The sequence below is a fragment of the Hippoglossus stenolepis genome, chromosome 1, assembly GCF_022539355.2.
Source record: "Hippoglossus stenolepis isolate QCI-W04-F060 chromosome 1, HSTE1.2, whole genome shotgun sequence".
In the NCBI taxonomy this organism is placed as follows: domain Eukaryota; kingdom Metazoa; phylum Chordata; class Actinopteri; order Pleuronectiformes; family Pleuronectidae; genus Hippoglossus; species Hippoglossus stenolepis.
This window is the reverse complement of record NC_061483.1, coordinates 15,672,186-15,694,658: the sequence shown is the minus strand read 5'-3', so window position 1 is coordinate 15,694,658 and position 22,473 is coordinate 15,672,186. Positions and strand designations below refer to the sequence as shown.

General features: G+C 40.4%; 2 protein-coding genes across 3 annotated transcripts; both read right to left on the bottom strand.

The window, feature by feature from the left end:
• Window positions 1-469: 469 nt before the first annotated feature.
• Window positions 470-7,336, bottom strand: cmtr2 (cap methyltransferase 2). Of its 2 annotated transcripts, XM_035161508.2 has the most exons (3): window positions 7,284-7,336; window positions 3,283-4,539; window positions 470-2,590 (listed from the first exon to the last, which is right to left on the bottom strand). In XM_035161508.2, the coding sequence occupies exons 2-3, from the start codon at window positions 4,528-4,530 to the stop codon at window positions 1,556-1,558; spliced, it is 2,283 nt and encodes a 760-aa protein (XP_035017399.1). In that variant the 5' UTR covers window positions 4,531-4,539; window positions 7,284-7,336; the 3' UTR covers window positions 470-1,555. The 2 variants fall into 2 exon arrangements, with proteins under 2 accessions (XP_035017399.1, XP_047196911.1); XM_047340955.1 differs by having other exon boundaries at window positions 3,283-7,309.
• An 8,678-nt stretch (window positions 7,337-16,014) lies between these two features.
• Window positions 16,015-22,010, bottom strand: slc38a8b (solute carrier family 38 member 8b). Its single transcript, XM_035159502.2, has 10 exons — window positions 21,822-22,010; window positions 20,689-20,887; window positions 18,676-18,832; window positions 18,486-18,590; window positions 18,332-18,389; window positions 17,427-17,541; window positions 17,191-17,338; window positions 16,904-17,106; window positions 16,585-16,636; window positions 16,015-16,117 (listed from the first exon to the last, which is right to left on the bottom strand). Exons 1-10 carry the CDS (start codon window positions 22,008-22,010, stop codon window positions 16,015-16,017), a joined length of 1,329 nt encoding a protein of 442 aa, XP_035015393.1.
• Between the last annotated feature and the right edge of the window lie 463 nt (window positions 22,011-22,473).

The following is a 22,473-nucleotide window of genomic DNA, read 5'->3' as shown; positions in this document are numbered from 1 at the left end:
GTGTAATAGCGGGTACACATTCATCACAACAGTATCAGTTCACCTGAAATAAACCTAAACATTCACCTGAATTCTCAACTTATGCTGCACATCCATATTTAAATCCACATGTAAAATCCTCACACTCAAATCCTCAAATCATTTAAGCATCAGCAGATGATTAGTAAGAAAATCAGCTGCTATTAATATCCCACAGAGATGGGTCGACTTAACACCTAACTTTCTGAATATTTATGTAAATATTCAGTTTTGATGGCTTGTTTTGTCCAAAAGGTTTATTCTGTAAAAAAATATATATCTGGAATGGATATTTTCCACTATAAGAACAACAGTTTTGTCATATCTGAAAATTCTGAACAATAAGAATTCAGCCATAAACTAAAAGGACTATTTTCTTTCAGCATATTTTCAGGCTTGCTACTTTGACCAGCAGGAAGATTTCAACAGAAAACTTTGACATCACACCAAGTGTCAGTGCAAATTTTTATTTTTTCTTGTATGGAAATGATCTCTTCAGTAACATTTTCTGCATATTAGAAAAACAGAAATCAAAAATCAAATCTACATGTAAACAAATGTAAAAACTAGAAAAATATACAAATACATTTTTATTGAAGCTTATGTGACAGTATGGTTGATTAAACCCTGCAGTACTTATACCTGCATGGTCTAGAGTTTAGTGCAATCATTCTGTCCTTTCATATGAAGACAGAATATTTTCCTCACTGCAAAATGTCAGAGAGAAAAAACATCCAACACAATGAGATGAAATAATGTGTTGTTAAAGACAACAGGCACTTTAAGGTAAATGGATCAAACAAAAAGAGTGAATTTTGTTTAGATTTTTTTCGGTGATATTTAAGCGCCATCTGATATGTTTAGTTAGCTTCTTTTTCTATGATTTATGATGTATCCATCAAATAAAGACACGTCTTTAACAAGGATCCTTCTCCTCTGAGCGGAAAACATTTATAACTGAATATGTACCGAACTGGACATTGTACAGTTTGGAAAATAAACGCGTCTATTCAACAGATTGTTTCATAAAGACGAAAAATATCCTCAATAAATAATAAGCATTAAAAACACATTAGATCAAAGGGTCTTAACGTTTCTCAAGGGAGCGGTGTGAAGTCTGAAGAAACCGGCAGAAAAACATTTGGAGGTGTGACGTTTGAAAGAAGCGAGCTTACCACACCTGTGCAGCCCACTCCTCATCTCTGCTTGAGGCTCGGGGCTACATGAGCTGCTATTTACATAACACACATGATCCTCAGACCTAACTGTCTGTAGTTGAGTTGCATTGTGGGAAATAGAGTTGCCACTTTCTGACAAGGAAAAAGAATGTGTCAAATAAAATTTACCATATCTTTGGTTGTCGCATAAATGTTGATCTGTCCACCAAGATTTAAACATTGTTAAAAGAGTGAACAGATTAATGACTTTTTTAATATCAGCACAGAAGAAAGATTCATAGTCTAAATGCTGGAAGTCGTGCAGTTAAAATTAATGACACCAGTCGTGAATAAATCACGTCACCGCTCAATAACCTGCACTACGACTGATGCATGAGAAGATGCAGCTTCTGTTGGATGATTTCAGAGTTCATGGTCGACAGGAACTCCGTCAGTCCTCCGGTGAGCAGCTCCTCCATGGGGACAAACTGCAGCACCTGTCTGTCCCAGCCAGAAGTCGGACTGTCACCGCCCTCTCCTCTCAACAGCTGACTCATGCAGTTGTGCACGTTTGTGAGAACGGGCAGTATTCGAGCGGCAGCGCCGGCACAGAAGCCAACGCACACAAGCACCGTCCCGACAACACCGGTGGGGGGCGGACACCTGAATGTGACTGAGCGAAAACACACATGCAGGCAGAATACAACAGCTGCTGTGACACGTGTGAGGGCAGAAAACACAGGCAGCAGCAGGGCATCCCCAGAGTTCAGCGTCTGCAGGGAAAACACAACACTGCCGACGAGCTGCTGCTGGTACAGCGGCTCCCCGTCGTGCAGCGTGATGCAGCCTCTTTGAGGAAGGGAAGGCTCTGCAGAAAACACTAAGCCCAAATCCTCAATTTGGTTCTCACGTGCACACCAGACTGTGCGGCTGCCAAACACCAGGCACTGTCTCTTCTTTTTGTTCCCGCCACTGTCACCTGGAAGACCGGCCAAGATGGAGGCTGCACAAACCACATGGCAAGAGTCACAGGGCAGCACACCAGTCCAGTCGACCACTGTGTCCATCAGGGCTTCATTCAGGTGGTTTAACAGCCCTCCTTCACAGAACGGAGAGTTTCTGATTGCAGGCAGCGCGGGCCCCACAATAACGTACCACGAATCCATGTGACACTTGGACTGGGGGCCTTCCAGCACGCAGCCCGTCCCACCGGCCTCGGTGCAGTGTCTTTGTATCCAGGCGGCATGGTTACCCTTCTCGATGCGCTCCCTCCAGGTCAGGGTCTGCAGCTCCCTTCGCTCATTAAAGGACCCTGTTTGCTTCCTCTGCCCCGGAGGTCGACCCCCTGAGACGCTGCAGCAGGCGGGACTCACAGTGTTACGAGAGACCCATCGGCTCCGTGGAAGGAAGCTCACCTTCACACAGAGAGAGAGGATTGATCAAGCCTTTTAGAAGACTTATAAAGTCAGCAACAATGAATCTTGAAACTAATGTTGGATTCAAGTGAATTCGAGCACAAACCAGAACATAAAATACCTTCAAAGGGTAAATCATAATTTTTGTATCTTTTGTACCCAACCAAGGAAAAAATTAAGATTAGTATTTTGTACATATTAATAAATGGTCAATTATGTGATCAATAAAAATCAAACCTGATCCAAATCTTGACAATAAATTCGCCAATTTGGCAAATTGTGTTTGGAAAAAATACAATAAAAAGAGTGATGAGTTGCAACTTTGCTGTCTTTCAAACTAGAATTTTTTTTTACTTTTTGTTTTTTGTTAGTCAAACTAAACAAGGGAATAAAGCAGCATTATTCAAGACAAATTTCTGTGGCCGTAATATCAACACTTACCACCACATAATGATTTAGTATTTAAAATCTTATCTAATCTATGAGAACCTATATTTCTCTTCATCATGTTTGTTCAGTTATTCATTTATCACCAAGTACGATTTAACATACACTTATATATGGTTATTATTCAATAATACCGTATAAAAAAGGTAGTATATGCCGTATGTATAATTCTTTCTGAAGCTACTTTGTAACAGTTGGTAAATTGACCATTAAGAGAAACAGTTTAACTCTGACAGAGGTCCTACCTGGAATCGCTGCAGGTATTCATGAACTGCAGAGTCCCTGACGTGGTCGAGCCGCTGCCTCTGCTCTGTGCTCATCCTTTCAAACAGTCGCAGGTTTTCTGTGATCGTCTCCAGCTGCAGCGTGTGGAAGTAGGAGCACACCTCGTCGTGCTGTTTCAGAAACGACTCTGGAATTAGTTCATTTGGGAAAAGTGCCTCTCGGTCGGCCAGCTCTGGACCATAATTCCGAATGAGTTTAGAGAGCAGGGGCCTCACAGCTTCCTTGCCGTCATAGTTCAGACACACTACGTAAACCTCGGAGTTGCCGGCCTTGCTGGTGGCAGGTTTGAAAACGTTTACAGTGCGGAAACAGCAGTTCAGCAGGTAGAGTAAGCAGATGGAGGAGTCTTCGTACAACGTGAACATCTTCAGCACAAAGGAGCCACCGGGGCTCAGCAGCAGCAGTGCAGCTGTGACCTCGCAGTAATGCAGCGACGCCACCAGCGCCTCCTGCTCGTCTGGGTTCTCCTGGCAGTCGAAACTACCGTCTGCCGTCACCAAATCCACTCTGTGCATGTTAGACACAAACTGCTGCAGCTCCAGCAAGTGCTTCTGGAGCATGATGTTGCCTGTGTTGTCGGAACCAAAGAACCACCAGGGCAGCGTGTTGGCGATTAACCGGTCATCTGCGATGGTCGTGTTCCCCCCGTTAGCCTCGTGGTACGGGTTGAGAGTGTTGGCTGCCCAGGTCCAGTCGCAGTAGCGCGTGGCCTCGCTGGTTTTGATGTAGTGGTTCAGAGCGGCTATAAAGGCCCCCGGAGCTTCACACAGGTGGACGGTGTTCAGCTCTCCACTCTGAAGAGCCTCCTCTGGAAGAAGGTTAAAGGTTCCCAGGATCTCATAGAACTTGCACCAGGCCTGAGTGCAGATCTCGGCGTTGGCAGCAGAACGCACGGCGGCGATCACCTTCCCCGCTCGATTGGTGGAGTTGGTGTGCTGATGCCAGACCTGGATGTTCTTGTCGCTCAGCTGGTTCTTCACAGCGTTCAGAGCCACCTTCAGGGCCTGCAGCCGACAGTGCTCCTCCACCGTGTGTTTGAGAGCATCATTCGGATCGGGGATACTCCACTCGCCATCCGACGGCTTCACGTAGACTCTGACTTTACTGAAAAGACCTTGAATCTCGATCAGTGTTTCGGGGTCAGACGCCACCACGCCACTGAAATGCTGCGGCTTGACTTTCCTCCTGGTCCCATTTGCTGAGCTCATCCTCCCCACCTGTCGAAGACCAACACCAAGAGTTAGATGCTGACTAATTAGAAGAAGAAAAAAACACTCTGTTTTAATGTTATCCACCAGACCGTTCAGTATTAATGTGACCTGCTTACAGTGCATTTCTGCACACAGCACATTCACAGTGAATTATACCAAGACTCAGCTCCGCATCCCATTTTGCTCTACATGCATGAGCGGTGTTGAATTACTAATGTCGACTCATTGTGATGTGGTACCCTCAGGTAACAGAGGCGACTGTAAATACTGGTGATTACCTCACTCAGAACAACAAGAGGGTTTCCACATCACTGCTGATTACATACACTTTTCATTAGAATGACTACATTTTGGCAAATGTTCACATATTTTATCAAGAATTTCAGATCGTGAATACATTTGGATCCAAGTTAAAATAAATACTTTGTTGGTGCAGTGTTGAAAAAACACATCTGCACATTGCCAGCTGTTCATATGCTAAGACAACAGCCCAGTTTTCGGCTTTGTGAAAAGCGTTTTTTCTTCAAATTGATCTTAAGAAGTAGAGAAATTCCCTCAACTCTTCAGGGAACACTCGTTTTCAGACAAGAACTCTGGAAAATATGTGGAAAATTAGATTGTTCAGATTAGACAGGAGATTAGACAGGAGATTGTTCAGGTCAGTACAGCGCATCAACACCAGTGTCAGCCCTTATCACCGAAAAGCTATGTCGTTCTCTTTCCAAGTTGACATCTTCCACGCGTACACTACATCTTTCTCATGAAAAGATATTAGCATTCTATTTTTCAACGTGCCCACTTGCTTGCTGTGAATTTTTCAGACAGTTTCCTGCTATATTCTCTTATGGGCTTATTCAGATGTATTAAGGATATTTTACCAGGAGGCTGGCAGGAAAAGTTACACAAAATGTCGGTGGGAACATTCGCGTTCCCACCGACAGCCCCTCTGGAAAATATCAGGAAAGTGTCCGGACTTCAGTGCATGTCTGAAGGCAGCTTTGATGTTTCAGTTTATATGAAAAATTCAAAATCACTGTGTTGGAAAAAACAAGATTTCACAAGATAATGACTTTATGTTTGATCACCACAGTGTGGCGCACAAAGGAGCATGAGTCGAAAACTCTGTTCAGGTTAATCCATGATGCTAAGACATTTAACTAAGCCACATCAAACTTCAAGTCCTGCTACGCTTGAAATAATTTTGAACAATTCATGCTATTATTGAGCAATTTCTAATTCATGGCATAAAGATCCTTTACAGCCAGAATCATATTAACCCCAAAGCTAATTCTCCGCTCATGTGCACATGATTTAGATGACTACACTGGGCAGGAGGACAAATTTCTGGGTTATTTCTTGATTAGTCTTGAGTGGCTCAGTGATGAATGGCGATATACGGCATAAAGCTAATGACAGCACATCCATCAACTATTCATCATAAATCACCCTGATAAGCACTGCTGCTGCGTATGGAAGTCATCAGCTCTGTGCTGTTTGTAAATGGTTCAACGGTTGTTAATATTTCACAGCTGGATGTTACTGTTTTATCCATAAAGAGATTCAGAGAGGTGATTAAATATAGTTAGAGAGACCAGTCTTGGAACTGATTTCTATGAAGTGTGTGATGATTAATTAGATCCACGCGAATCATCCCAGATGAGCTGTAAGATTATAAAGAATCAGTGAGAGCATAATAAATAAAACCCTTCAGTAAAAACCATCTCGCAAATGAAAAATTACCTTAGAATTATCTATATACTTGTCAGTTGAATTAATATTAGTGGCAAATAATGGGTTGATTAATTACAGACGGAACATTGATTAAGACTAAATATATTTGCACGACAAGCTTGTCAAACATGGTGATTTTTCCCCAATCAAATATTTTTTTAAAAGTCCTTTTATTATTCTTTTAATTTCACATGAAGATGAGAACTTGGTTTCTACACAGCGGTAGGGCTTTGTCCATATTTTCTGTCATTTTATCGACTAAACATTTCATACTTTAATAAATTATCCAGAAAAGAATCTCCCTATCAACTGATTTGAGGAAATGATTGGGAAATGCGTGTTCATCTTCGATCCAAGGATTTCCAGTCTTTCCCTGCATTTTTGTCAAAGTAAGAAGATCTCGTGTTGGTGAAGTTCAAACTATTCACACCGTGTGATCATTGAGTCCTAATCTGAAGGGTCAGTAAGTGATATGGAACTGAGGCATCACCCACTGGATTAGTGTATAGCTTTTACCACAGATTCATTACATACATAAAACATAAGTTAATGAAAAAACAGCATGATGGTGAAATGTTTGCTCGTAGACTGGACACAGAGACAGATCCAGTGAGTGTTTCTCTCTCCTGTTCAGTCAGTGGGATTTAAGGCTGTTTGCTGCTCACACAATCAGAAACAGAAATGTTGGTGTGAGAAAAACAATAATAAAACGACCACGTGTAGACGTAAGCAGCCTTTGAGCTGAACAGTGAGTCCTGCGTTAACGTGGCTGCGCGTTCTGGGCTGTGAAAACCACTCAAATAACCTGTTACGACAACTGCTGATCGTGGAAAACATGGAGTGAATGTGACACACGGTTCTGTCTCCTCCAGGTTTCATCGCCTCAAACCCGCAGTGTGTGAGTTCACTTGTCCTCTGGTGTGTTTCACGTGAATGTCTCTGTCCCCGTGCACAGTCTGCGAGGCTGTTTGTCCACAACTAAACCACGAAACACCCGAAAACAGCGATGGGAAACTCACCAAGCTAATGGCTGCAAACAGGAAGCTGTACCGAGCCTCACGTGACGCAGAACGACACCGCGCATGTGTGTGGAGAACGGGCGTGGTCTCCTTTAAAGGTACACGTCGTGCAAGTTAAAATTAAATAAATTACGTTAAAATAACGATGTGATTAGTGTGAAGAGAGACGGTAAAGCTTCAAATGGATGTCGTACAAGTTAAAATTAAATAGATTACGTTAAAATAACGATGGTGATTGGTGGGAAGAGAGACGGGAAAGCTTCAAATGGAGGTTGTACAAGTTAAAATTAAATAGATTACGTAAAAATAACGATGGTGATTAGTGTGAAGAGAGACGGTAAAGCTTCAAAAGGAGGTTGTACAAGTTAAAATTAAATAGATTACGTTAAAATAACGATGGTGATTGGTGGGAAGAGAGACGGGAAAGCTTCAAATGGATGTCGTACAAGTTAAAATTAAATAGATTACGTTAAAATAACGATGGTGATTGGTGGGAAGAGAGACGGGAAAGCTTCAAATGGAGGTTGTACAAGTTAAAATTAAATAAATTATGTTCAACTAACCATGTGATCGGTGTGAGGAGAGAGGGGAAAGCTCCAAATTCATTTTCATGTCCTCCATCTAAACAAAGCAAAACAGGTTGCTTTAATACTCATTTTACATTCATATTTTATTTCTAATTATTTACACTTATCTGATATTATTAATTTTGTTCTTCAATTCCATATGTACAGCAACATTTGCACTGTCAGAGGTAAAATAGAGGCAGAAATATGAATATGTCACTGATGATTTAATTTTTAAAACGCGCACAGTTTTTTCTCCCTCTTCCGGCAGTGAGAGTAATTGCAAAACAATCCCCCTCCAGTGAGGAAAAGCCACACCAGTGTTCCGAAGCGATCTTTGTTGATCACCTTCTTTTTTTAAACTTAATCCTTCCCCTGAAGTTTCTTTTCTAAATTGCGCATCAGAAACCTTTGTTTGAGAATTCCGTCCCCATCGTTACAGAAGCTCATTACTTCAGTTCTGGCAAACGAGTCATTGCTAATTGATTGTAAAATCCATGACCACCACTGGGTCAGTGGGGTAATGTAACCACAGACACCTGATTTAAAACTCAGACAGAGAGATCTAAAAACCTGCCACTGTTGGACCTAATTAGCAAAATGTGAATCAATTCATCAATTTGAAATTTGTCAAGGGTTCGAATGTGACAGATGTTTATTTATATGTAAAAGTTCTGATGTCCGGCTTTAAGGAAAGATATAATTATAACAAAAAGACAGAAATGGAACTATAACCATAAAAAATGTCAATATAATAAGCACTGTTTCAAATCTGGTGAAAGAGTCAATGGTTTCAAATGGTGTTTACTTGACTTTTCACATGATACTAAAAATCTTGCAGGTATCAAGGAGCCTGAAGCTTCTTTATACAAAACAATTTACAGAATGATAACCCTAATTTCTTGGCTTTGTGTCCAGAAAATATTTATGCTTTAAAAGTTATTTTAATTATGTAACTTTAGTAGACTCAACATTTCAGATGCATGCAAACCAAAATAAGAGAATGACGAAATAAATGCTGCTCCACTTTGAAGTATTTAAATTTTCAGTTTAAGTGTATTCAGCAGGGTCTTTCAATTCAATTCAATATTATTTGTATAGCTCTTCTGTTCTAATGGATTTGTTTGTGTGTGTGTCTTTCCAGATTATCCACTCTGACCTGTGCCATCATGTTATATAATTATCAGAGCTAGCATGTGTGTGCTGATGAAAACAGACTTTTGGGTTTTACTGTTTGAATCGGCTTTATCGTGCTGTTTTTTATTGCGGCATTCTCTGATCGACTTCACATATGCTGCTGATGTAAAGGTTAATCAGGCTTTAACAGGAAATGTGTCGCTTAGTGAAAACAGGACACTTACAGAAGGAGTCTCATCCATAATTAATGGCCCTTTGGGATTTCCAGGTGCAATTAGGATTTCCGTAAATGGTGGGTGTAAAACATTTTTGTAGAATTTACTGCAATAACAGTGACATGTCTTGTAATATTAATGTGCACGCTGTGGAACTATCTTTCTATATATGTTTTAATGCTCCTGCAGTGCTGCCCAAATGGCTGTATGTCAAACTGGGTCATGAAGAAGTGGAGGGGGCAGCAGGAACGGCTTATTTTGGACATGAATGCAAGAGTTTTGGACCTGATAATAATATGAAAATGCTAATATTACAACGAATTTCCCTGTATTCTTAATACATATTTCAATAAAATGTTAACTTGTGAGCCATATTGTTTGTTTTACCTCTGCAAGGGAGAAGTGTAAACCATGACTGGATCTCATGACTGCTTTTCTTCTACTGTGTCCTCTATATGGATAAAGATATGAATACATTAAAAATGACCTCCAAAACCCTGTTTGTTCTCAAAGTTGGCTCATTGGGTTTTCATCTTAGCTGCAGTGTTTTGTGCAACAATGCACAGATTTACATTAACATGTGGTGCTGTCAGGAATGTGCAAGTACACTAGTAATATCATAGTACTAAAAAATAAATTAATTACAGATAAATTAAAGTCTGGTTTGCCTCATTATATTATTATAATGGCTATTTATCTGTATCGGAGATCATTGATCATCTGAGAGTAGTTGCTACTTCCATGTAAAAAATACACAACAAAAGTGGTGGGAAAAGTATTCAGATTCTAGAGACAAGTAAAAAATCCTACATTGAAATTTATATTTTTTAGTTATGATACTGATACGTACAGTAGCCTATATGATAAGAAGCCATGACTACATCACTACACAGCAATAGTTAATTTAAACACAGATTTAGCATATATTATGGGATTTAACATACATGTGATATATTAGCATATAAATGTATTTCTTAATTTACTCTATTGCTATGTTACATTTACCTCATAGTCAGAGCTGGTAGTTATGTTACAACCATGTTGACCAGGTTCATGGTCGGGTAAGAGGGGTTTACTATAGCCAGGTTACCCATTGTTAGCAATACCAGTTGATAACAACACAAAACGTGGGCAAAGAAACACGGTGGCAACATGTGTACAGGTAGCATTTAGACAGTATTGTGTGTACAATTGATTTAATGAGACATGATGTCAAAACAAAGCTCAAAAGATTAAAACATAAAATCTTTACTGTCAACAAGAGCTGAATTTAAGATACATTTTGGTAAAATGTGATTTTATGTTATAAAGGAAAAGGATAAAAAGGAAATTTAACTGTGAATGTGTGTTGGGTCATGTTATTTCTAACAGAGGCTTGAGGCACCAGGAAAGTGCTTCTGAGTTTACAGTATTCAAATCAAACCCAACAACATACTGTATATATATCACAATTGACATTAAAGCAACTGGAGTTTTAAAGGTCATGTGTGAGTATGAACCAAAATTAAATGAGTTCTGAAAATGGTAAGAGAGACAGATACACCAGTACTCCACATGGCACATTATTCCTAAAGGGCATCCGCTCCACAACATTCAGCTCAATGTGAGCTCCACTATCAAACCAGCTGTGTGACGCAGGGAGAGATAGTGTCCACAGACTCATTTAAGTGTGCACCACTGTGATCTCACTGAAGGAAGGCAACACTGATGTGATATACAGGTATCAAGTGGACGTAAAACAACGTTCTTCAAACCAGAGGAGCTTTTGTCTATGTGGAGACTGGCACCTGATTTAGTCACTGATCTACGATGGCAAATGAGAGGATAACGGCACTCACTGAGGGACAGTTAGAAGATGTCAGCCACTCTGCAGCATCGAACCTTTCCACAGTCTGTAGTGAACAATAATCAGGAGACTTATCCACAGGCTATATTGTCTTCACTGTGGTACATGAAGGAACCTGGAGCCTGATGTCTTCAGGTTGTGTTGAAGTTAAAGTGTTGTGGGTCTCACAAGTACGAGAGCTGATATCAGCAGCAGTCGGGTTGAGTTTATGGGTTTGTTCTGAACGATGTCAGCAGCACAGTAATTTAAGATGCTTCACTACAAACATTTTGACAGAGGAGCTGACATAGGTGGGATTATTCCAGAATGCAGTCACCGCTGTGATGTTGTAATCTGACAGGGAAAACGAATTGATTATGTCACCTTTCTACTGGTTTCTATTCATTATTATTATTAATAATATTAAGTATAATAAGTGAATATAAAAGTTTAAATTTAAATTAAAATTTTAACAGTATGTACTTTGCATCTAACCAGTAGTTACCTCCAATAAGGAGGTTATGTTTTCACCTTTTTTTCCGTTTGTGTGTTTGCTGGTTTGTCTGTTTGTGAACAACATCACACAAAAACTATTGCACACTTTACCACAGAACTCGGGGGAAGAATGTGGTGCGGGTCAGGAAATAATCACAGGGGATAATTAATGGATCTTGATGAAACTAATCAGGCATATTGATGTGGTGAAATGTGGTGCATCTTGATTGAATTTAAGGGGACTGTTGGGCCTCGGATGAGGAACACGTTCTAATGAGTACCATTCTGATTAGTAAAGTTTTTGGAACATCTGCTTATGTTCAGTTTCACTCCACTGGTACCAGTGCAGGCTCACAGTTTGCTTTTATGACTTTCCCTGTTGTATTGAGAAATTGTGTTTTCAGAGAGATGGAAAAGATCCGCTCATTATTTGCACGCACATTTCACAAAGGTTTGACGTTTTTTAATGTCTGAGACAAACTAAACTTATTTTACATTTGAGTTATAAAATGGTTAACATGAATAAACTATAAGATTTTTAGTCATTGTGCAATTTAATCTGCCATTTTGCCATTGTGGCTTATTTGCATCATTGTGGCTCTAACCCTGGTAAAATATTTAAAAACCATGATGGAAATGATCAACATTAGTGCCCTTATAGTGTCACAAATAGGATTTATTATGATCTTGATTCACCGCTCCCTCACACACAAGGTGACGGGGGCCTCTCCTTCACCTGAGCTCATTGCCACTGCTGCAATTATCCCGCAGAGTTCCGCCCGGAGGTCAAAGATCTGCTGTCACTGCTTCAATAAAGGCCGAGCAGCGGAATGATGGACGCATGTTATCTCCATGATGATGCTCTCTGCCTGCTGGTCATAACCTTGATGCATATAAAACAAGGTCACACACATGCGTGCACACAACCATATGGTACACACAGTACAGTGTTCGACACTGTCACCCACAACAGTGCTACAGAAAGATATTTATTTTGTATTTATTTGTTATGGGGAGAGACAGTTTTCTTTCCTCCCCCATTCTTAACACAGAAGCTTTGCAGAATTCAATCCGTGTGATAGTGAGGGGAAAAACACTCGTTTGTCTATCGTCTATCTTTGTGAGGACACTCATTGACATAATGCATTCTTTAGCCCCTTATCCTAACATTAATCCATCACAACTACATGCCGTAACCCCAGCCCCAATCTAAACCATATTCTAATCGTAACCCTACAACCAAGTGTCCTCACATTATCAAAATGTTTTCACTCCAATGATTAAAAACTCACATTGGTCCTCACAACATACAGCAAAGTATTCACAAACACACACATGGTAACATAAACAACACGCGGCCGACTGTTTCCATTCAGGCCTTCTGCTGTCATTCTTATCAGGACCAATTAAACGTTTAAAAGGGACGTCGCCACAAATTGCCGTTTCATTAATTAGTACTGCACGAAGCCCACATTACAAGTAATCTTTCAACAACAAAGGGCTACGGGGGACAGCATAATAATGAGGACTGGAAATGAGTTTTCATAGGCGGAGGAAAATTAAATGATAATCTCATGCAGGGGATAATGGATGATTTCTGCAAGGCTAGAAGCGCTGTGAGCTCGAGATGACAGCGTCAGTGGGTCGGTCAGTGGAGTTTTGTGCAGACTGGAAGAACTCGTGGACTGACTGGATGGACTGTGATGAAATCTGTTACACGTGTTCATCACTTCCATCAGGGTGAAGAATAACTGACTCTTCCTATAGATCATTTTATTCTGCTTTGTGGTGATTAAATATTCACAAAACAAATGACATCCCCATCAGTCTCAGCTATAAACTGAGTTTAAAATCATAGAAAGAAGACCTGCCTACTCCATCTTAATGGATGGGACAAACTAAAAAGTCAAAGTACATGTCAAACATATTTCTCTCAAAGATGATTTCACACAATTTGAGATAGTTCTTATCACACTGGTGCTCAATCATAAGTTAGGTTTTAATTAGTTGCAGTAAAACATGATTAACAGCTGACGCTTACTCATGATCGGTCAAGTGTAGCTCCCAATCACTACTGTAGATTCTGGCTACAAATGCGCATTGGTATAACAGTGTCAATTGGACTAAAAATTATTTTCGGATTCCGGGTCACGTTTATACTGTGAATGCTTTAATTCGAGGAAAACATCTTGGGTCGGGTTTTGGACACAAATAAAAACAGAATCCCTCTTGGGTTCTCGTCAGGCTCAGTTAGCTTTCTCCCTCACTCAGTCCGGTTCGGACAGAAAATCGGGGTCTACCAATACCAATACAATGGCTTTGTGAACATGTCTTAACCAATCTTCGGTTTTTTTGAGGCAGAAACGACAGAAGTGGGTTAAATGCTCAAAGAGCCGAAGTGCTAATCTCTTTATGCTAGCTGTGTTTCCAGAACTGCTGAGTTTACAAACCTGTGGGTCAGTTTACAGTGAGGATAGCTGCAGGATTGGAGAAGGAGTTTGTGCTTTGTGTGGTTTGCAGAGATTTTTCTTTTCCCCTGCATTTAGTGGATTTAATCATTTGGCCAGCAGGTTGAGATATAATCCCACAGGCTGAACACAAGTAGAGTATCACAGTTTGAGGTTTTCCCCTAAGGACGTTAATGCTGCACAAGATGAAAAAAAACTATTACATAACTGAAGCGTTGATAAGGAGCCGCTGTGCGTTTCTAGAGGGTCTATTTTTGAACAAAGTTCTGATTGACTGTGTGTGTGTGTGTGTGTGTGTGTCTGATAGTGTGCATGCATGTGTGTGTTTGTGTTTGTGTGTGTTCAGGCAGATAAGTACTGAATGCATTTCTGTGAAGTTGGCGGGGCTGATATGCTGCCTTTGAGCAGACCCCTCCAGGCACCGATACGATGCACATTTTCTGGATTTACTGTAAATCATTACTCACTCATACGCTAACACACGTGTAAGCATGTGCAGGCTGGCAGGCAGTGTGCCATAACTCCTGTGGGCTTGAAGTCAGTAAACAGTGATATGCAGCATACATCAGCCATCACTCAGTGCTCAGTGAAAGCTGCAGATATCACTCATAGGATCCTAACCAAGAGCACGCCAGTGGAAAAATAGGATAAGAATCATGTTCAGGAAAAAAATCTTTATCTAGTTTTATCTCCTAGTAGATGTAAACATGTAGTTCAAGGACAATGTTTCCATCTATTTTTATTTAAGTATACAGTCTGTCTTAGTTCACTTAGGAATTGTCATTTCAAAATTATTGCTGGTACCATAACAGCTATGATAATAATGTATAATAGAATTTTTTTCTCTTATCTCTGCTGCCAACATGCAGTTCCACACATGGATCACTCTGTACATGAATAAATAAATAAATAACTCCTCTGTGAGGCAATACTGCCATCTGGCAGTGCTCTGCAAGTACAGATGATTGTAGGTTTATTATCTGTAAAGCAAACAAATAATGCAATAGAATTTATACATCCAGACATAAATATGTTTTTGTAGACACTCATAATTAAATACATTTCACAGTCTTGTATGTGACTAAATATAACTGTCAACCAAAACAATCCATTCAAATCCACATTTTATACATCACACCAATGAAAAAGGCTAATTACAGTCTCACATGGTAAATATACTTTATATCAAGGAACATGGGGAACGTAACAGAGTGCTGCAGGAATCAGACCTGAAACCTGGAAATAAGTTACTCTGGTTCACGAAGCAGATGAGTTTTTGGTTCAATGCTGGAAATAAAGTCTGTGATTAAACAACCTCAGAGCATTTTCATGTTTTATTCTATGACAAAACATACATCAGCCACTACCACACTTTAGATTTTTTTGAAGCTTTGTCATGTTTTGGGGAAATCTGAGATCTATATAAACAAAAAAGAATGTAAAATATGGATCCTTTAAAGAATGCAGCTGCTAACAAGTGAATAAATGAGAACAAGCTTGCTGGGTGTATAAAACGTCATCATGCCGAACACATTCCCCACTAGTCTACTTTCACAGCCATGATGTGTTTATACTGACATTCTTCTAAACTGTTAGTAACTTTCTAAGAGGAAAGCTTTTTGTTTGAAACGAGTGGAAGCTGGTATTCCTCACTTACAGTCTATTATGAGCTTTTTACTTCTGGTGATTGTATTTAAGCTTCAAAAACCATAAAAGTGGTTTTCATTTGTGAAGATAATTTTGCTGAACAATAATATGTAAATATCAGAAACTTTAGTCACAGAGCTTTGCTGCATTTATCCAGAAGCAAACAGATAAATCCAATTGTCTTTTTGTCGTGAGGAACAGGATGAATCTAATTTACGGATTGGGCCTCTTAGAAATACATCGTCCCTGCAGCCTTCTCTAAGAATCACATGTACAAACAAAAATCACCTTTTTAAATGCAACATTCATTTGTGCAAAAAGAGACGAACGTCACAGTGAAGCAGCTGCTGCAGATGTTGGTGATAATGGAGGTGCAATTCAGAATTTGTTACAAAGCTCCATGACAGCGATTGTCGTACTCTGTCCAAAGATGAAGGCTCCGACCACAATGGTTATGACTCCCCATACCGTTAAAATGACCCTGAAGTTAATGACAAATAAATGGGGATCGAGAGAAAGGAAAACATTAGGTTACAGCTTTTTCTATTTCATTGTTTAAGTTTTAGTAAATAAAAAGGTTCATAGGTTCATAATTTCTACACACTTTCTAATGAGTGATAATCATCAGGAAACTGTTTCCTTGAAAGGTAATCTCCACTTTGGCCAAAGTTAATTTTCATTAATAATTGGAAACTCAATTTCTGTGAACTGATTAAATGACTGTCTAGGCGAACCTGGCAGTTAATTTGATATTAATTAATTAATTGTGAGGAGACCAGTTGTACAATCTGTATTCTCCTCATAATTAATTACCAATTAGAACTTTCAGGAAAAGAATACAAATTATTTGGAAATAAATCAGACATTACTGACCTGTAGAATAAATAAGAATAAAAATAAACTGTAAAAAAATCGTAATTTCCTGCACCCAGTTCAACTCACACTCACCTGATTCTTGGAGTCACAGTTTCCGTTTGCATTAAGAACACTAAGCAAAGACCTGCAACACACACACACACACACACACACACACACACACACACACACACACACACACACACACACACACACACACACAAACATACATACATGCACACAAAATCAGATTTAATCAAACCTTTATTCGTGTAGCAATAAATTTAATCCTTCAAATGCTCCACTGTTGACTGACAAGTTGATAATAAGACACTACAAATCTATTTTGCTTGCTTAAATACACATCCATTTAAATGTGATTATGTGATAAAAGTGAAGGTTGTTTTCATACCAGGAAAGACAAAGATGAAGAAGGCACTGATTCCTCCGATGACACTGATGACCTCGCTCATGTCAGGGACGAACACGGCGATGAGGAGAGTGATGGAGATCCAGATCACAGTGAGGACCAGTCTGCAGCGACTCTCAAACGAGGGAGTGACGATTCCCTCCCGTCGCCTCTGAATTCGTATCATCAGGTTCAGGATGACAGATCTGTTCCACACAAACAACAGAGACATGAACAGTTACAAAGACACACTGACTGCACAAAACAACTCAACAACTGGTGTCACCTACCTCCCCAGGAGAAGAATGATAGGATAGATGGTGATAATCGATATCCCAAAAAGTAATCTGGAAATGATCATGGCCACGTCATCTCCTGGATATGACATCAAGATATCTGAGGCCACAGCTCGTCCGAACGTCATGAAGCCGTACACTCCTGGAGATGCAGAGAGGGGATGTGATCAGGAATGTTCAGGTGAGAACACAGAGGCGAAGAATACATGTCAGTGTCAATGTGAACTCACCGGTTAGAGTGTAGATGAGCAAACAGAAGATCATGGAGACCACGGAGATGACCACCCAGTGAAAGAGCTTCTGGTTCTCCATGCTACTGAAGATCGCTATACTAGATTCATGGCACTGCAAAGACACACACACACACACACAAATTTGCACACACACATTAATGAGGATGTCAGACAAACTCAAGGATGCATTTGATATGAGTGAGTTGAGCTGTGACTTTCATCTTCAACTTGTTCTAAATGCTGACAAAACGAAACACAGTTTCTCTACCACAGCACGATCAGCACTGTTTAAAAAATTGTAACAGGAAATGGTCATCAAGTTTGATTGGTATAAACTTTAAAATACACAGGGTTCTTAATTGATGATCACTTTTCTGTCAGGTATCTTTGCTGTATGTGACTGCCTCAGCTCATTGTCCTAACTCGCTGGGTAGCGTTTATTATCTGGTACTGAGATTTATTACAAACATCCTCATTCATCTCCCTTATGTGTGTGTCGCCTCAGTCACTGCATGTGTTCAAACACAAAACCTTTCTGGGCAAATCTCTACCTACTTGTCCTCTCTCTTAAACTGGAATTAAGGAAGTAATCATCTTTGTTCTGTGGACATTTTGTATTTTGTTGCTCCCAAAGTCCAAACTGAATTGGGAAAGAAAGCTTTTAGGTTTTTCCCAAACTAATGCATGGAATAATTTTACATACAGTGGAGGTTCAGGTTCACAAAGCTGTTTGTCTGAATGTGTCCTGTGATAGTCTGGCAACCTGCCTTTTAACCAAAATCAGCTTGGATTGGTTTCACCCTCTCACAACCCTCAAAGTGATAATAGCTAATAGATGGAAGGATGGATGATGGATCAGTTAACCGTTGGCTATATTGAATATTTGAACTATATGATCTCACCTGGAAGCCAAAGCAGATGGTTGGTACAACACTGAACATCGATGCCCATGAACCCACACTGAAAAAAACACAGGACACACACACACAGTTAGTGATGGACATAAGAAGAGGAGCTGATGTCAAATACACCCATGCATCCAACAGTAGGACTGACCCTTGGCTGTGCTCTGGAGTTATTATGACCGCGTGACCGTCCGCCAGGTAATATTTGACGATCACTGCCACACACAGATACGTGGCAGCCAGCGTCCCCAACACACTGACAGGAGGAGGAAACGGTTAAAGTCACGACACAACTCACAGACAGCTGGATGTTATTCTCACTACAGGTCAGTGTTTTGTACCTTGTGTATTTCTGGATCCCGATTTCTTTTGGGATGGACAGTGGGAGGATGATGATGAGGCACACGAATAAGAGGGTAAATCGCTGGTCTGTGTACCAGTAATACGGCATCTCTGCCTCACTGGAACCAGTCACAGTTTCATATAAAGAAATAGACACTGAGAGAGAAAAGCAGAATTAGAGGATTTCATTTAGGCATCAGTATACAGGACAGCAACATGAACAACAAGACTCCCCAGATACACGGTCGTCTATATTTACAAAGGATTCATTTACATTTTGCATCCTGCTGAACTGTGTGGTTCTTGTTTTTCAATTGTTAGATATATGCTTTGATGTTGGTGGATGAAGATATAGAATAATTAAAGCAGAATATTCTTCGGTGTGTGTTAGGGAATGTGAAAATCCCTCGAGTTTTCAAGGAGCCACCCTGACATACAGCTTTCAAGGGAACAGGCCTGGCCATTTTCCCAGGGGCCTCAGAAACCCAGAGACAGCCAGACCGCTGCCCGTCGGTCAGCCATCTACGACGACCCCCTGCGAGACCTCCAGCTGTTCGCAGTCTGCTTGTCCTTCACCCTGCCCTGACCCTCAGCCATCAGTGGCCACTTAAGTCTATCGTGCCCTCCACACAGTCCCGTTATCCAGACGTCCAATGTCCCACCCTGGCCTGCAGCTGAATCACTTGGAAACAGGCTTCTTTTCCTGACCTCCAGTCTCGTCTCTAAACACCAGAGCACCTACACGATCCGTCCAAGATCTTCAGCTCATGCTCTGCACTTATGCCCCTTGTCAAATGTTTTGGGTTGTTTGTGTGTGTGTGTGTGTGTGTGTGTGTGTGTGTGTGTGTGTGTGTGTGTGTGTGTGTGTGTGTGTGTGTGTGTGTGTGTGTGTGTGTGTGCGTGTGTGCGTGTGTGCGTGTGTGCGTGTGTGTTTGAAAATCCAATCAAATGCTCTGTTTAAAACTGGAACAGAGCAAAACCATTAATGGGATTTAAGGGTTTCACATGGATAAATGATAAATGGAAAATGAAAAAAGGTCGCACTGCTGCGCCCAGTCACATGTTTACCCAAATACTGGCTAGAATAAAAATTAAAGTGCAGATGATTTGTGGTCGGAGAGAGATTAATTTTTTGATATGGGAAATGGCTGCTAAATTGACCATGAACTTGTAGTACTTTGATAACATGAAAACATACTAACACTGTAGAAAACAGAGCTGAGTGCAGATTGCGATGATGATGGTGATTGCCTCATAACCTCATACAGTCCAGCACATATTTTTATTTCTTAATCTACATTTATATGTTTATGCTGATTTTATATGTAATGTTCATCTATTTTAAAAGTTAATAAATCTATTTATATATTATGTACGTGAAACATTAGTAGATTATGCTAAAACTATCATGTCTGGCTTTATTCTTCAATGCTTTGCTAGAAAAGTAAGTAACTAAGCTTAGACTCTATGTAAAAAAAAATTTTGAAGCTAAATTGCCTCAACAAGTTAGTTATATAGAAAATTGCTTCATGCAGAGAAGACATAACCTCAGTCAGTTTTGATCTACAGCATCATAAACTGGTCCTTGTTATAGGCTGGACCCCAAATATTGATACTGATCTGCCTATAGGAGGGGCCACATATGAGCATTATTACTGACACTGATGTCAATGGGTTTTTTACAGTAATTGTTGATCTTGACACAAAATGTGGTTCGAATCCGACACTAGGACCAGAATACTGATCCATTTGAATTATTGCATGTTAAAGCACAAGACGGGCGTATATGGATATAACAGCAACAGAGAAGCTGTGGCCAAACACTTAATATAATGGAAAATAATCCTAAATTTGAAGCAATGAGCACATCTAACAGGAAATAGTTTGATCACCACACGACAATGACAAGAAGCATATCAACTGTAACCTGGACAACATGGCCTGTTATAGGTAATAACACATGCTGTGTTGAAAAAAAACCAACAGAATGACATGGTTCTTGTGGTTCTTACATTTCTCCAGCTGGTCCTGCACCACCACCAGGAAGGCGACAGATATCATGAAGAGGTTGAAGCAGAAACAGACCTCACAGAGCTGCCCCACGGCTCGTCCACACACCTCGCTCACCACATCCTGATAGGTGTTCTGTCTGCTGACGGATGATGCATAGCCGAGGATCACCAGGCCACTGATGAGGAAAACCAGGCATATCTGCAGAGACACAAGGAGAGGAAACTGGACTTAAACTGCACACAGGTTGTTAGACAACTGGCTTCATCCTGCTGCACCTCATGACCAGAAATATATCACAACAACACATTTTTATTACCAATAATCTGAGTCTACTGTTTTTAGAAGCCTTAAAATGTCATGAAATATTAGAAACACTACAGTTCTGCTTCCAGCTATGCTGTTAATATTATTATGTTGTCACACAAATTCGTATTACTTTACAATATTAATGTAGGCTTATGGTATATGTTTGCACAGTGTGGCTGTATTTTTTCATTTCATTTATTTATATATAAGGACAATACACATTAATCAACATAATGTGCCAGTGAGAGCCAGCTGGGTATTTTTCAACAGCAGTCAACACAAAAAATGACTAATCAATATTTGCTCAGATTGGTATCAGCAGATTAAGGAATAGGATTGGAATCAAAATTAAAACAAGTGCCTCACACATTGAACTCTGACTAACTCTCACTTCAGACATGCAGGCTCCTGTTTGGGGGCCCCTGGACCTCTCGCGCCTGTGGGCCCCTTTCTAGAAAGCCCATGTGGTTGTTCATTCAGTCACACACACACTTCTGTGTCAGTCAGTTCAGGTCCTCACCTAAACTGGAAGCTTCATTAGAGCTTAGCTGTGAAAAAGATGAGCCTTTTTCACACCAAGGAGAGACACAGGGGTCCTGAGTCTAGTATGTGCAAACACAAAACTAACCACACAAAAGCCTACAAGTAGCCAGGTAAAGTGACACATCAATAAAAGTAGCAATTGCAATTTATTTTTTAGTTCCTAATTCCCAATTGTTCCTTGAAAATGTAGAGAATATTCATGAAGGCCCAAACTGACACTTTCTAAACGATACAGTAAAAACAGGAGTGTGTTGTTGTAGCAGGTGTCTGACCCTGTACTCACCACCTCCACAGCGATGGCAGTGTTCACTCCCCCTGCCTTTTGGAAAGCCCAGGGGAAGTTGAGCAGGCCGGCTCCCAGCGCAGACTTCAGCATGATGAACACGGCACCGAACGAGCCGAGCCGAGGAGGATCCGCGTGAGACGAAGACCGGGCCAGCAGGCAGATGCTTTCCCTGGCCAGTTCCTCCATGATCCTGAAGCAGCTCCGACACTCACAAAACCAAGAATAGAAACTCTACAAGAAAAAGATTTGTTGTGCAAATAACTTCTCTAAAGTGGTCCAGGTGTTTCTTTCATTCTGCTCCTTGTCAAGTAAACCTGGTGAGCGGTGAAGCCGTCAAATATATAGACCTGCACCCACGACTCACGTGGTCTTATTTGACTTTTTCACCATTAAGCATTTCACTCTGAGGTGAGAAATGTGACACTAAAGTGAGTATGTTTGCTTGTGTCTGCTTTCCCTCTCCCCCCTTCATGTCTGTCTCTGATCTAAAGCACTGAAGAAGCTGATTAACCTAAAATAAGACACATTATACTATATATTATAGGATAAGGTTCTAATAGTGTCTCTACTTTATATAAGAAAACAATCTAAAAGCATTACTCAGCAACCTGGATTTACCTGGTAGGGCCCTCGGCCTCTTCCTCTCTTC

What these genes read in the sequence shown, in the direction of transcription:
- slc38a8b (XM_035159502.2), bottom strand. Translation starts at nt 22,010, where the DNA reads ATGGAGGAACTGGCCAGGGAAAGCATCTGCCTGCTGGCCCGGTCTTCG. An exon ending in GCTCATCTACACTCTAACCG is followed by an intron (nt 17,339 to 17,426) that starts GTGAGTTCACAT and finishes CTGCATCTCCAG; the next exon opens with GAGTGTACGGCTTCATGACG. An exon ending in CTTCATCTTTGTCTTTCCTG is followed by an intron (nt 16,637 to 16,903) that starts GTATGAAAACAA and finishes TGTGTGTTGCAG; the next exon opens with GTCTTTGCTTAGTGTTCTTA.
- cmtr2 (XM_047340955.1), bottom strand. Translation starts at nt 4,656, where the DNA reads ATGCACTGTAAGCAGGTCACATTAATACTGAACGGTCTGGTGGATAAC. An exon ending in AATACCTGCAGCGATTCCAG is followed by an intron (nt 2,591 to 3,282) that starts GTAGGACCTCTG and finishes CTCTGTGTGAAG; the next exon opens with GTGAGCTTCCTTCCACGGAG.